The 14,070-nt window shown below is 49.4% G+C and overlaps 2 protein-coding genes across 6 annotated transcripts in view; one reads left to right on the forward strand and one right to left on the reverse strand.

The window, feature by feature from the left end:
- The window catches only part of LOC140578303 (uncharacterized), a 49,845-nt gene extending 37,810 nt beyond the window's left edge, over positions 1-12,035 (reverse strand). For all 3 annotated transcript variants that reach the window (XR_011982393.1, XM_072698726.1, XM_072698725.1), the window contains exons 1-2: positions 11,697-12,035; positions 10,852-10,922 (exon numbers count right to left, since the gene is read on the reverse strand). Coding sequence is in view for 2 of the 3 variants with exons in the window: in XM_072698726.1 (XP_072554827.1) it covers positions 10,852-10,922; positions 11,697-11,716 (91 nt within the window). In the remaining variant the exon portion in view is untranslated. The remainder of the gene's footprint in view (positions 1-10,851; positions 10,923-11,696) is intronic.
- dlgap2a (discs, large (Drosophila) homolog-associated protein 2a) overlaps positions 1-14,070 on the forward strand; it is a 135,899-nt gene that overhangs the window by 90,099 nt on the left and 31,730 nt on the right. For all 3 annotated transcript variants that reach the window (XM_023808299.2, XM_072698724.1, XM_072698723.1), the window contains 2 exons: positions 3,640-4,748; positions 8,693-8,904. In XM_023808299.2, coding sequence (XP_023664067.2) covers positions 3,640-4,748; positions 8,693-8,904 — 1,321 coding nt within the window. The remainder of the gene's footprint in view (positions 1-3,639; positions 4,749-8,692; positions 8,905-14,070) is intronic.

The following is a 14,070-nucleotide window of genomic DNA, read 5'->3' on the forward strand; positions in this document are numbered from 1 at the left end:
TTTTTCGACCGGTCACTCACTGGGCACCTTCTTGGGGCCGCCCCCCTCCCCCCTTTTCCATAAGATTTTTCTGTTCTCACTCATCAAGGCGGAGAGTAAAGCCGGCGCAGCAACAAGGCCCGATAATGACAAGCTACGGCTTGGTGCGGGGCTCGTTTGCTTTGGTCTGAAGGTCACGCAGTGCCGGGGCTGCCTCAGTGCAGCCCAGTTCGGCAGCGGTGCTCATCATCGCCAGTTGAGATAGCAAGTTAGCAGCCATAAATATCTTATTAAAATGCTAATGCTAATGCGCTACCGAGCATGAGCATCCTTTAATCGTACTCTGCAGAGTCATAAGAGGCCTTTCCTCTAAGCTAGCTGAGCACCGCTATTATATCACTGTGTCTCCTCACCATAGTGTCCCTTCTTTCCCTCGGTATTAAAGCCACGCTTAAGCTGAGTGTAAATGGACCTGTTTGCCGTGCTCTCTGCATGGCCAGTAGGGATCTGGCAGCCCACTGAGGTGATAAAACAAACCCTCAGGTTTCCGATCGATGTGGCTGCTAAGCTAACTAACCTGGCATGGACATCCGCAGGGCCATGCTGTCTGCGTGGTTTGCAGCCTTTCAGCAGACAGAAACGGAACGTGGGAAAATGAAAAGACAAAAATGGGATTCTGTAAACCTATTGGTGATTTTTTCAGTTTAATTGGCCCATGTCGAAACTTTTGAAAGAATTTCGCCATCATTGAATCCCATCCATCCAGCTTCCAGTGTCAAAATTATTGACTCATTCGAACGTGCATATCGATCTGTGGATTCAGATCTGTCACCATGACAGCTTTTCGTTTGGCCCCCTGTAAAAGCGCCACTGCCACTTTAACGGCTGTCTGCTGGCCCCAGAGGCTGCCCTCAAAAGGCGTGATTTAGCAGGGGGCTCGTAAACACACCCTGAGCTGGGCAGCGCCTCTGAGCAGAATCTGTCGGGTCGGGGAGGACGGTTCCCTGCCGTGCTAATAGCTGCCCGCCTCCCTCCGAGTCCGATCCATGTGCAGAACTGTAATTCCTCCCAAATCCTATTACCCCATGTTGGTCGGGAAAAAACTAACCATACCCCTCGGCTTTCATAGGTAACAGAATTAGCATTTACGTATTTTCCTGTTAGCACAGTGTGCCGCACCCATACCCATGCCCTAACGCGCATTTTGTCATCATTTGGAGTACCCATAACCTTTTCAAGGCACTGGGGCATTATGGGAAACTGAGGACTATGAATGGGGAAAAGTCAATATCACAATATGGAAAGCTACAGGCAATTGGCCCAGGACATTTTAGTCTGTCATATTACTTTCATTATATAATTCCGATATGAATCACAGCATGAATGTCTCCCAGTGATTCTTTGGGAAAAGGCTCAGTTCTCCTTTTAAGTATGTTAGCTAGAACTAGCCTGGACATACAGACAGAAACCGTATGAGTCACCAGCATACCCCAAGCTGCTTACAAGCCACGCACCCCGCCAGCCTCTCTGTCCAGCCCCCATTCATCCCGTTTTCTGAGGTACAGAATAAGTTAGATTAAAAATGAGAAAGTCTGCTAATTTATTAGCTGGAATGGCATTCAGCTTGTGTTGATTTGGGAACATTCTGTCTCACTGCTCTGTCTTGACGTCAAATTCCACTCCCGGATTTCCTCACACCTCCTTCTGGAAAGCGCAGTCGCCCGGTCGCTGCATTATCGCAGGTGGCAGCCCGCTGGGGGCCTCGGGTGGCAGATTGGATTCCCGCCCCCCTCTAATTAGTGGCTTTTTTTTTTTCGGGCGATGCGAGAGGCATTTCTCCCAGGGCCCCTACATCTCTCAGGGTGATCGATAGCAGCATGACCGGGCTACCTTGATCGGGAGCAGGCTGACATTTATGACATTACAGACACCATCCATTAGTCAGGTGGTTTTAGCAGCGAGACAGGCAGGGGCGGGGCCACAGGGGCACTGGCTCCAGCTGAAAGCTGATTGGTCCTGTCACTCACTGATTCAAAACATACCTTTGGATAATGATAAGGTCACCCCTTTTGTATGAATTGTGCCCCCTACCTTAAAAAAAGCCTAGAATTAACCCTGAGGACATGTGTGTCTGATTTACAGGTTCACCAGAGCCATGGAGTGGCATTGAAACCAACCCCAGCATAAGACTCAAATTAAATGAGTGATGCATTAGTCGTGATGCCTTTTTCAGAGGACACCCCTGCATAGATCCCTATGCATCCCCATATACCTCGAGTCTCTCTCTCATCTACTCAGGCACACTCTTCATAAATAAAGGCTCTCCTTCAGTTTTACAAGGGCGAGGCTTTATTGCTGCGGTGCTGAGTTTTACGAGGCATGGACCGTACTTGTGGCGTCCCAGTGAGTGCCTTGGTTGTCTTTTTCTGAAAACGGGAGATTATGAGTTTGAGGTGGGCCACTCTCTGGGTCCCAGGAACGAAGCACGGTCCAGGAAACAGGGTGTCCGCACAGAACCTTTTGGCCCACAGCAAGGACTAAGTTTGAAGACAGGAAGAGTCTGATCCAGTCCAGCTCGCCTGTCATTGTTTCGTGTTTATTTCCTATGGTCATTCATCTGGAAACTAGTGAGTGATGTGTTAAGCAGTGATGTGTTAACAAATAAAACAGCAATATTCGATCGCTTTGCTGTGCATTGTGGACTATGTTCTGGTTTGACAGAAATGGTGACATTATAGACACTAACTAAGCCACGGTTTTCTGTGGGTTACACAGGGCCCCCCCAGTGCATGCACCCCCAGACAGTCCTCCATATCTCCCTCCTCGCTCCCTGCACACCTGTACCAAGTATTTTCCGGTTCAGGTGTGCTGGGAGCTGGGAGGAAGGCCATTTCCAGCGTCCTGTTAGCTCTGGTGTCAGTCTTGGGCCCGGGAGATGTGTCTGACAGCACCAAACGGCACGGTTTCAGAGGCATTGCTCGACTCCGCCTGAATGTGGAAGACTGTGGCAGGAGGCAAACGAAGGCCAGGCTCACTTGTCATCTAGATATAGAAGAAAGGAATGTGTCCTGGGGGCCATGCCCTTGACAGGGGGCTTCTGGGGGCACCATTTTAATCTTGTGGTGACGAGATTGCTGACGGAAGGCACTGGTGAGGACGCATGCGAGCCCGACGTCGAAGGTCGCCTCGTGCCTGGCTTTGACGGATGACATCTCCACTTCCCAGTGATGGCCAATTATTTTACTTTGTGTGGAATAAATGAAATAGCAGCCTACCAGCTCTGCGCAGCACGGGGGGGGGGGTAGGGGCAGGTAATGACAAACGGACACCATCTTTCATTTGTGGCTCTCATCAGGATCGTAGCCCCAAATGTCCTCTTCCTCCTCTCACCACTCATATTCCTCAGTGGGACCCCCTGGAAATTTCAACCAGGAAATTAAATCTGACCCACATGGTGAGGTTTGTTTCTAACAAGACCAGGGATGTCTTCGTTTCATCGGCAGGGACCCTGAACCACCACCGCTATTAGATGTTCCTCTCCATCAGTGTTTTTAGACGTCGTTTACCGTGTTGCCGCATGTTACTGTGAGCTCTCCTTTCCTGCTGCCCAGCCACATGTCCTGTGCGTCTCACTGTCTCCTCTCTTTGTGACCCTGGCAGACCAGCAGTATTCATGGTCCCCGTTGCGGCACTTCGATGAAGACAGTCCGTCGCCCCCGGCCGGGAGCATGAAGGGTCTCTCGGGCGGTCGAGTGGTGACCCAGACTGCACCGGGGCACACCTGCCTGCTGGCCGAGTGCGAGCACCCCCAGGAGCTGGGTTTGCACCACGGGCCCGAGCCGCGGCCAACCTACCTACTGAGCCCTGTCGACGGTTGTCCCACCGAATTGCGCCGCTGCTCACCGCGCAGCTCTGTCCACTCCGACTGCACGGCGATGCCTGCCGGCGCACCCGGTGACCACGTCTCCAGCAGCACTTTCCCACGCATGCACTACAGCTCGCACTACGACGGCGGCGGGGGTGGCGGTGGGGGGACGCGGGACGACGGTGCTGTGGTGCCCTCACACGGCAGCGGAAAGATGAATCGCATCCCTGCCAACCTGCTGGACCAGTTTGAGAAGCAGCTGCCTCTGCACCGCGATGGCTTCCACACGCTGCAGTACCAGCGCGCCTCGGCGGCAGAGCAGCGTGGCGAGAGCCCTGGCCGCATCCGGCACCTGGTCCACTCTGTGCAGAAGCTCTTCACCAAGTCCCACTCGCTGGAGGGCTCCTCCTCAAAGATGAACGGCAGCAAGGGTGACGGCCACCACCACGATCATCACGGGCATCATCACGGCAGCCACCACGGGCACCACAAGCATGGAAGGCGGAGCAAGAGCAAGGAGCGCCGGTCCGACGGCAAGCACCGGCCTGGTGGAGGCGGCTGGTGGAGTTCCGATGACAACCTGGACAGCGACAGCACGTACCGGACACCCAGCATTCTGAGCCGCCACCATGCCAACCATGCCGGCCACTGCTACCCTGACGTGGGCCCGGGTCGCTTCACTGAGCTCGCCCTCAAAACGTCCCGCAGTAACAACGACGTCAAGTGCTCTGCCTGCGAGGGCCTGACGGCGGCGCCGGAGGGCCGCTTCATGAAACGCAGCTCCTGGTCCACGCTCACTGTCAGCCAGGCTAAGGAGGCCTACCGCAAGTCTTCACTCAACCTGGAGAAACCCATGATGCCCCAGGACCTCAAGCCCTCCCTGAGGTCCTGCCATTACCTGCAGGTAAGCCTTTTTCACTCTGGTCTCTGCTGAGTCGTTAAATCCCCTTTTGTGACTTCTTAGGCAGTCTTTGTCTCCTTTGGCTAATGTCACAGCACAACCAAAAGTGACAGATGCAAGACATTCACATTATAATTTGTTGGGATTGACTCAGGGATTAGCCAGACAAAGCTGAGTAGCGTTCAGATACCTGCAGAGACACTGAAGTCAGGAAGTGGCTGCATGAATCCTTGCTGTAAGAATGGTTAAAATTATGCATCAGGGCTGGTAACCAGGAAGCAGTCAGTCACCTCGGTGACAGCGGTAACAGGCTAAGATTGCCCAGCCACTTCTGCACATAATAAGAGTGACTTCCTGTGGCTTATCGGACTGTACATCGCAAGCAGGCCCCTGGCTAAGGCTTTGAGTCACAAAGAGAGCTGTTAGGGAGGAAGAATCAATGACCGTGTGAAGACCCATGGTCTACAGAGAAATAAACACCCAGGAATAAGAAAGTCCTGGGATCGATGGCAGTCCAGCCTTCGCATTGACAGCAGAGTCATTCCGGATTCACTATTGTCTTGCAGGCCCACTTATCCAGTATCTGTGCCTCCTTTGGCCGACAGCTTTCGGGCTTCCCTGCAGATCAGGCCGTGGAATTGATCCGTGAAGTCGCCGCATCGCTGCGGGGAGGTGCAAGTCTCCAGCCCCACTGCTGCAGTCTAGTGGGCAGGGGGAGGGGGCGAGGCAGGAGTTTGTAGCCACGGACCACTCAGCTGGGATTCCCAGCAACACTGGCAGTTCAATCGGGTCGCCGTTTCCAGGTCAGCGTGCCACGCCGCTCCTTTGAGGAGGCGCCTGGCTCATTTACCTACTGACACACATTCCGACGTGGCTGAGAGCTGCTATAACGACGAAGGTTCCTGACAGAGTGCACTGATGGTCGCAACAGCCTGGCCGGCACAGTGAAGCACGATGACTGTCTCAGCTGGCGGCCTGAATCACGGCTCACAGGGATCATTACGGGGTACGTCATGGTGCCAGGATGCATCAGAATGGCATTCTGTGATCATGTCAATGGACACACGGGTAACTTCACGGATAGCTCACAGAAGGATGCGATTAGCTATTTGTGGCAGGGGGCAAGTTAGTGTCCACTGTGTTATCAGCATCTGGTGGTTGGTCCTGTTGGGTCTTCTGAGGAAGTGAGGCAGCGCTATGGATCAATGTTCTTGCAAACATGATGCCGTGGTGAAGAAGTTCACTCTGATTCCTTCACAGACCTTTTCTTCCTCTGTCCCATTTAGCTGACATCCAGATGGTGCAGAGCTCATTTTTGGCCACACATGGTGACTAATGTGATAATGATGGGAACTACTAGAACAACCACATAGTATCTAAAGGTTTTGCAGAAACATGAAAATGCTTCCCCAGACACGAGTACCATTGTTTAATGAATTTGGTAGACATACGCAGATTGAGGCGGGGCTCTGGCATCTGTTAAAATGTCTGAAAGGCACCAGACCATATGGGCATATGGGGCACAGCTCCCAGTGAAAATCCCCCAAGCCTATAAGAGCTGACAGAATTTTTCTACGACTGATTTTCTGCCATCTGAGATCCTCTCCCTGAAGCGATGGGGGATTCCCTAATATATCTTCTTGTAGCACCTTTCTGAAGATGAATATTCTTAGTATTCATCCCGCGAATACTTGCTAGATCTGAGACATCCTCGAAAGTAAACGATGGATCATTTTCCTTCATTTTCACTTGTTTAGATCTCACGGTTCTAAACCTGGCCTTCCTTTGGCACACTTTGCTACGTGATCCTTAAGGGAAAGTTTGACTTTTGTCTACAGTACAGCCTAAACTCCATCCACACCAGATTCGTCAGGGAGGACACTGGGTTGGATGTCAACAAGTTTGAAACCCCCAAACATCCCACATACATTCTGGAGGTGTGGAGTGGAGCTTGACGAATTTCAATGGCAGTAACGAGGGTAATGCATTCCCACCATTAAATCGCTCTAGCAAATGGCTGCCGATGTAGAATGGAGAAACAAGTTTTTTATTGCTCTCTTAAAGCCTGATTAATTTGGTTTCTAGGGAAAGACAGCCCTCTTTTTCACAAAGGGTACAAAGAGGGGATTAGACTTTGATAGTTCTGCTGATAGAGCATTGCAGCAGCATTTAATAAGCTAATTAATTACCGTGTCGACTGGCCAAGGTGGACGGCCGTGAGCACCTGATTAGAGCCAGAGTGAAGCGGTGTGACGTGGTGACAGCTTGCTCGGTGTGACGGGCCACCCAGGACGTCCTCGTTATGGGAGCATGTCACTCCTGGTCTCGTTAGAGCCACCTCGCTTGACGGCACCTCGTTTTGCATTCAGCCGACGACTCACGTTTCGAAGGAAACCTGGGACCTCCAGCGAATGTGGGCCATCTTCGATCCAGGGGCCTCCTGTCTCGATGACTAGAAGGAGGCTGGACACAGCAGATGCAGAACCAGTACCTCCAGTATCAACCAGAGTCTGGTGGAGTATGGGTTTCCACCTTCTCGGTTCAGAATGCACCTTGAAAAACATCCCAGACCGCAACCTCCCATTGGGACACAAAGACGGCTGCAACCCTGATGGCTCTCAGGAACCTTCCGGACTGTTCAGCCATAGTAGCCCCCCCCCTCCCCCCTCTTCCTCTTTGTGCCAATCGCAATCACAAATTAAACAGAAATACTAGCATGGCTCACACCATGCCCGCCGGCATCGTGCCTTAATTATACGTCTAAAAATATCATACTCCTCGAAGACTTAATTAACCCCACCACTGCACGCTGCTTAGTGTTTGTGGCAAGCAGAGCTAACGCTATCTGCTGGCTCTGGCGCCGGATCCATTCCTGTCGGGTGGCGATATGGGCCCACGATTTTCCTTCACGCTCCACACGCGCTAATCCGCCATCTCGTGAGGGCCACAATGTTCTTTGTTCAGCCTGGGATTTTCGCCTATTTATCCACTGGTGTTTTTCCAGCAAAGAAAACAAACAAACGAACGAATGACTTAGCCGGCGGTTAAAGGTATCCGCTAATTGGAGTGTAATTGATCCATTATTCACGATGTGTACCGCCTCTGTCTGTGTTGTTAGGGTTAGAGGGGAGGGCAATTATTATTTCTGCTACACCACAAGGATGGTCACACTGAATGGAAATTTAGGGGTTTAATTAATGGGTTATTTTTCAAACAGCTTTTAAGTGATTTGCTATAACTGTTGTTTTCAACGTAAAGCGTTTATCTGTAATTTCCCCACACATAAATTTCCTTATTAATGTGGCAATCTTTTCTTTCTTGGCAAGAGCAGATGTGAGACAGCCGAGATTCGCTGGGTACAGGGTCCTCGCCACCCTGCAGTGTCAGAAAAAGAGAGTACCAATTTGTTCCTTTGCTTGTTACTCGCGCTGTACCCTCCAGGGTAAATGTACCTTTTAAGATACAGAAATGGACTATGAGGGACATTTTTGTACCATTGGGGGTATATTAACGTTGTTTATACCTTGGGAATGTTTCTCAGAGTCCATTTCGGGTCCTTAAATTAGTCTAAAAGATACATTTATCTACAACTAGGGTAAATTTGGCAGGCCCTTTAGGGTACAACCCCATTGACAAGCCAAGGAACAAATTGGTAGTCTCTTCCCTTATAGTGGGGGGTGGTCACTATAACACTAGGGGGTGTAAATTACGCACTTCTGGATTCTTCAGCTTCATTGGATCTCTTCTCAGACATAATCTCCAGATTATTTTTACTTTAAAACCCCTACAAAGGGATATTAGGTGCGAGGGGGTGGGTGTTTCACTTCTTCACAGAAGGTCAAGGAGGTCACACTCACAGCTGTGATACACCAGCCCGCTGCATGAATGTGTTCATTTTTCATGCCCCTCCCTCGACGAGCCCTGGTGTGCCGTGTTGTGCCATACAGGTGCCCCAGGACGAGTGGGGGGGCTACCCTGGGGCCGGCAAGGATGAGGAGATTCCCTGCCGGAGGATGAGAAGTGGCAGCTACATCAAGGCCATGGGTGATGACGACAGCGGCGAGTCAGACGGCAGCCCAGCCACCTCACCCCAGAAGTCTATCCGGCCCGATGCGCTCGTCAAGGCCGTCGTGCAGCGCCCCCTGCTGGACCCTCAGAGGTAGGACATTCCTCACCTCAGAATGGAATGCATTGGTCTTTCTGGTCTTATGTTTGCTGTTTGGGGCAGAGCAGAGATTTTGAAATCCAAGAGGGCGGTCTAGCCAATTCAACGCAACTGTGAGCGAAGCCAGGTCGGGTTCGGTATCTGTTTGCGACCTAAATCTGCATGCAGGCTGGGCTGTCTTGTGGAGGTAAAGATCAGAAATGTCCACCAAGCTTGGAGCAGAGATCTTCCTTCAGGCTTGCAGTCAGTGAAATCTGCAGGGGGCCATTTTCCCGGAGCCTGCAGTCCTTTCCGTGAGGGACGTCACGCTGTGAAGGAACCTGGCTGCTTAGGCATGAAATTCACTTTGCAGCATCATGGACATTGGCTCGCACATGGCAGCGGGATCCGACAGCACATTAAAGTCGTTAACAGGCAAATTAGCGTTGCACCGACAACAGCGTGCTCACCAGGGGTTGCTGGAATGAGACGAGTCTTGTTTCTTTGAATATATGTATCCATAAGTAGCATCGTAAAAATAATACATTGCATCATCTCATGTCCCCATTGACCCTGATCAGGATAAGCAATCAAAGGATGGATGGATGGATGGATTAGGGTGTGACGACTTCCCTTCTATCAGTTGGCAGAGGTGCTGTAATGAAAGGATTTACCCAGGCTCTAACCCCCCTAGACAACAACATTTATTGTCACCACCCTTGTAGTAAACAGTGGGAGGGGCTCTGACAATTGAAATAGCCCAGGGCCCTCTGACCATGTGAATGTGCATTTGACAGTCGCCCCCAACGTTCACACCAAGCAGTACAGCCAAATTTGTATTTCAGGCGCTCTGTGTGGGACATTTGAGTCAGATTCGCTGTTAAACGTTTTCCCCAAACTGCAGGGGCCACATCCTTCTGTCCCCGATCAAGCCCAGGGCAAACCCATTTAATTAGCGCACTCTATTAAATATATAATAATTGGTTACCTGTCACACTTGTCACACTCTGCTCCAAATCACATTCTAGCCACTTACAACAAAATTCAGGAAAATAAAGAGAGTAACAGGACATGACAGAAGGGGGCGCCATGGAGCTTGGATGATTAAGCTGTTTTTTGGTTTCTGGATGTGAGGTCAGTTTGGTAGAGATTGAATTAGTCAGTCAGTAAAACTATGGAAAATCTGTCCAGAATGATACGGGGTTATTTGTCAAAAATAAAACCTCAAAGTGCGTTGGTAAAATATGAAAACGCGGGTTTGCAAAACAACAATACAACAGAGGCACCTCATATTTTGGTGCTATACTGGAAAATCTCTATAGGGCAATAAAATTGGACATTTATACACCTGTTAGCGATAACGTGTATGATGTGTGCTTGTTGTAGAAAACTTCTAGTGTGGAACCAGATAGAGCCCAATACAAGCAAACACTGACAGACTAAGGTACACCAGAAATGATCTAACTGTATCTATGCATCATCAGTAATAGTGTTTAATGTCCATATAACAAACTATTTATCTGTACACATGAAATGTATCAAGTTCGTGTATCATAGCTAATCACTAATGCTAAAAGTAATGAGGACTAATGGCCTGGTTTGCAGTGATGAATAATTTTTGATGAAGAACAGAAGATGGAACCATAGATGGGGTGCCTTGATGAAGCAGAGTGCAGGGATGGGTTTGTCATTTCTGGGGACCTCAAAGTCAGAAAATTATAGCTAGTTAGATGGTTTACAGAGCATGTTACTTCAGCATCCCCTAAATAAGGAGTGTCTTCATGCAACATTTATTGTAGTGATTGTTTGTGGCCAACGGGGGGCGGCAAACCTCAGGGGCCCCACATACATAAGTGGTTTGAGTTTGTGGTAAACACCGGCACTGCTCAGTGGTGTGCCCTTAAGCTGCTGAGCCCTTTTAACAATGACAGGTACGACCTGGCATCCATCTGGCTACATTACCGGCCTTCCCAGCAACAGGAGTGAGATTTCTGTTCATCTGGGTGATGTGAGGTTGGGGGCTCCGCCTGCAGCTAAAGAACAAAAAAGAAAAATGGTGACATAAAATGAAGGTGACATAAGGTGCTTTATCAAGTAAAATAAATCAAATTTTAAAGGATCTTATCAGTCAAAAGAAATTATGCTAGTCTGCACCGATATCAATTTTAAGAAAAATGAAGATAAATACTTTTCTTAGGACTCATTTTAATTTAAGAAAAAAATGAAATTACTTTATTTCTATAGAGATACTCCCTTTGTTCCCATCTTTTTTATTAAACAATATGGATTTGAATATTATGTGAAAATATGACATTTTAATATGGTTTTCGTCTCTTCCCATGAAAATGTAAAAGTGGCATTGTGGAAAAACACAATTACTATTATCTCCCAAACAAGGCCACGTTCATTGTCGAACACACAAATTCTAATTACCATATACATTCGGAAACGCATTTAAAAGGCACCTTCTTCCAAATCAGAAACCCAGTTCAGTCCCTTCAAGATTCAACAGAGAACTTTTTAATCGCCTCATCTTCTCGTGCTTTGGCAGTAATGGCGCCACCTACAGACTTGAAATGTTACAGCATACAGTGTGGGCTGTGAATTTGCAAGCAGCTTATCCCCTGGTCATAAATACATGAAGAAGAAACAGCTTTTCATTTACAAGCAATAATTCTTTCCTGTTTTATGGGTAACATTTTGCTTGTGTGGTCTGTTTGAAGCCCTTTTGGAGTAATATTATGTTTTACACACGTTTTACACATCATCAGACCCACTATTACACATGAACCCCCATCCATTCTCACTTGTTTTGTTCACCATGCATATGTCCTGCTTTGTTAGTTTGGAGATCAATCCCCTGGCTGTTTCATGACTTGGTGTGACCGGATTCGGTCCTCTTTCAGACGATCTGCCGGTTCTCTTCTAATGGTTGTGTTTCAATAGGTCTTCCTGCGGTTGCTTGTGATATCTTGGTCTGACTGGTACTTCCCCAGTGCTCTTCCTAAGGCCATTACAAACAGGAAGTCGGCATCCCTCCTCTCGCCGTCCCGGTGCTGGACATCCCGGTGACCGCGATCAGGTGCTCCTTCTTCGCAGGGGCTCTGGATCAGTGCAGAACAAGCTCTCGCCTGCACAGCGGTCAGGGTTCCTGTGCCAGGATGCCCTCCCTCCCCCCTCCACCCCCGGCTTCACATCGGTATTCTCTGCTGGCTCTGAAATTACCGCTCCAGCACCACCACTTTGGATCCGCGCCCAACACGGTGACAGAATCCATCACGCCTGCCAAAGTTCCAAAGTTCACAAAGCACTCAAAAAGAAATGCCTGTATCACACGCTTTTTTAATCCCCGCAAGTTAGCTCCTTTTCCAGCTAATACACTGTATGATTCCCCTTGTGTCCTGCCAGAGGAATAGAGACATGGCCCCCGTAATTTTTCCCATGTTTAACAAGAATGACTGCAACAGTGGGCGTTTTTTGTTCAGGCACATTTCTCGGGCAGCCTCTCCTGGCTTCACATTCAGAGATATAGACAGTCTCCAGCTTGCTCTTTCTCCTCCTTTGGTTTTAAAGGCATGACCTATGCCCCACGCTGCCATGTTATGGACATCCCTTGTGCCCATTGGACACCCTGGAGATGACATCTAAGATGGGAAACCAGCACTTTGCAGACATTTCCCAGTGCCTTTGGTGCCATTTGCAGTACCCAGATGTGTCACACTAAGCTGTCATCATTATGCTGGATTATCGACTGCATCCTGCTCTCCCCGCCGCCCAGAGAAATTTCATATCTCAGCGTGTGACTGTGAGTTTTGGTGGCCGACGGTGTCAGAGGCAGTGCATCACGTGTGTTCCGTCTACGGAGACGCTCACAAAGCAGGAGTGAGGGTCACACACAGCTGTCTTGCCGGGCTATCTCCCAACTGCAGGTGCCGGGAAGGGGTGATGGAATCCTTCAGCGCAGAACTTATTCTCACTGTCCCTCAGACAGGAAGCCACTTCAATGGGCACAGAGCACAGCTGAGCTGTGTGCGAAATCATCCTCTCTTTATTGCCAATGATTGCCGTGCTGAGAGATGCTGCCCCATTAATAACTTAACTATGAATAATTAATCCATATGGAATTGCGCTGTTCTTCCACCAAGCCTCCTGAGTGGGCTGTGCCCTCCCTGTCCCAGGCTGACCGGGGAACGCAGATTGGTGGATCGTATTTATACACACACGCAAATGTATTAATGGTGGACCCCAAAAACAATGGCATGTGATAAAACAAGCGGCCGTGGTAGGAGATTAATGGGTCGATCAAAGGATCATGAATAGGAGATAATAGCAATGCAATCTCTCTAATTCAGATGAGGAGTGCTTTCTGTAATGGCTCCTGCCTTATTAGGTATCAGACAGGGTCTGTGGCAGACCGTTCAATCACCCGCCGTTATTTGGGGTTTAAAATAACTCCGCTTGTAGCTGTGATTATCCCTTTGAGTAGCCGGCATAATTAATCAAAATTACTCACGAAAGCACCCATTAATTCAGAATGTGACATAAGGTAATTATTCACTCAGATCATGCTGTTAGCAGACAGTCCTTACTCACTTCCTGAGATCCCAACTCCAAAATCCTTAATTCATAATAGTTTCGGCAAAGTGCCAGGAAGGCGGCCTGGCCTTCTGGAGCTCTGCTGCCAGGTGTCTTGATTAAAAGCGAGGTCACCTTGGTGCATACAGGTGGCGCCTGGACGCTCCCTTTCCGCTGGATTCTTCCACAAGGGCCTACTGCTCTTTGTTGAGTTGTAGGACATTGCAGGACAGGTCTTAGCGGATTCATCATCCATGTGTGGATCCAGGTGGTTTGTCCTTGTCTTTGACGATGATCTTGGGGAAGAGGTGAAGATCTGCAGGGGATCGACCACAGCCCCTCACGCTCACAGAGGGCCCAGGCTGGATGGGATGCAGCCGATCTGTCCCGGGTTTGACCCCGGGTTGGTTCTGTGCTGGGTTTTACCGCGGGTTGGTTCGATGTACTGGGTTTTACCCCAGCTTTATTTGCTGTGCTGGGTTTTAGCCTGGGTTGATTCTGTGCCAGGTTTGACCCTAAGTTCTGTGCCTGATTTGATCTCAGGCTGATTCTGTGGCTGCTTTGAGCCTTGGCTGGTTAGGTGCTGGGTTTGAGCCCAGGGTTTGT

This window comes from Paramormyrops kingsleyae, chromosome 14 (genome assembly GCF_048594095.1).
Source record: "Paramormyrops kingsleyae isolate MSU_618 chromosome 14, PKINGS_0.4, whole genome shotgun sequence".
NCBI lineage: Eukaryota > Metazoa > Chordata > Actinopteri > Osteoglossiformes > Mormyridae > Paramormyrops > Paramormyrops kingsleyae.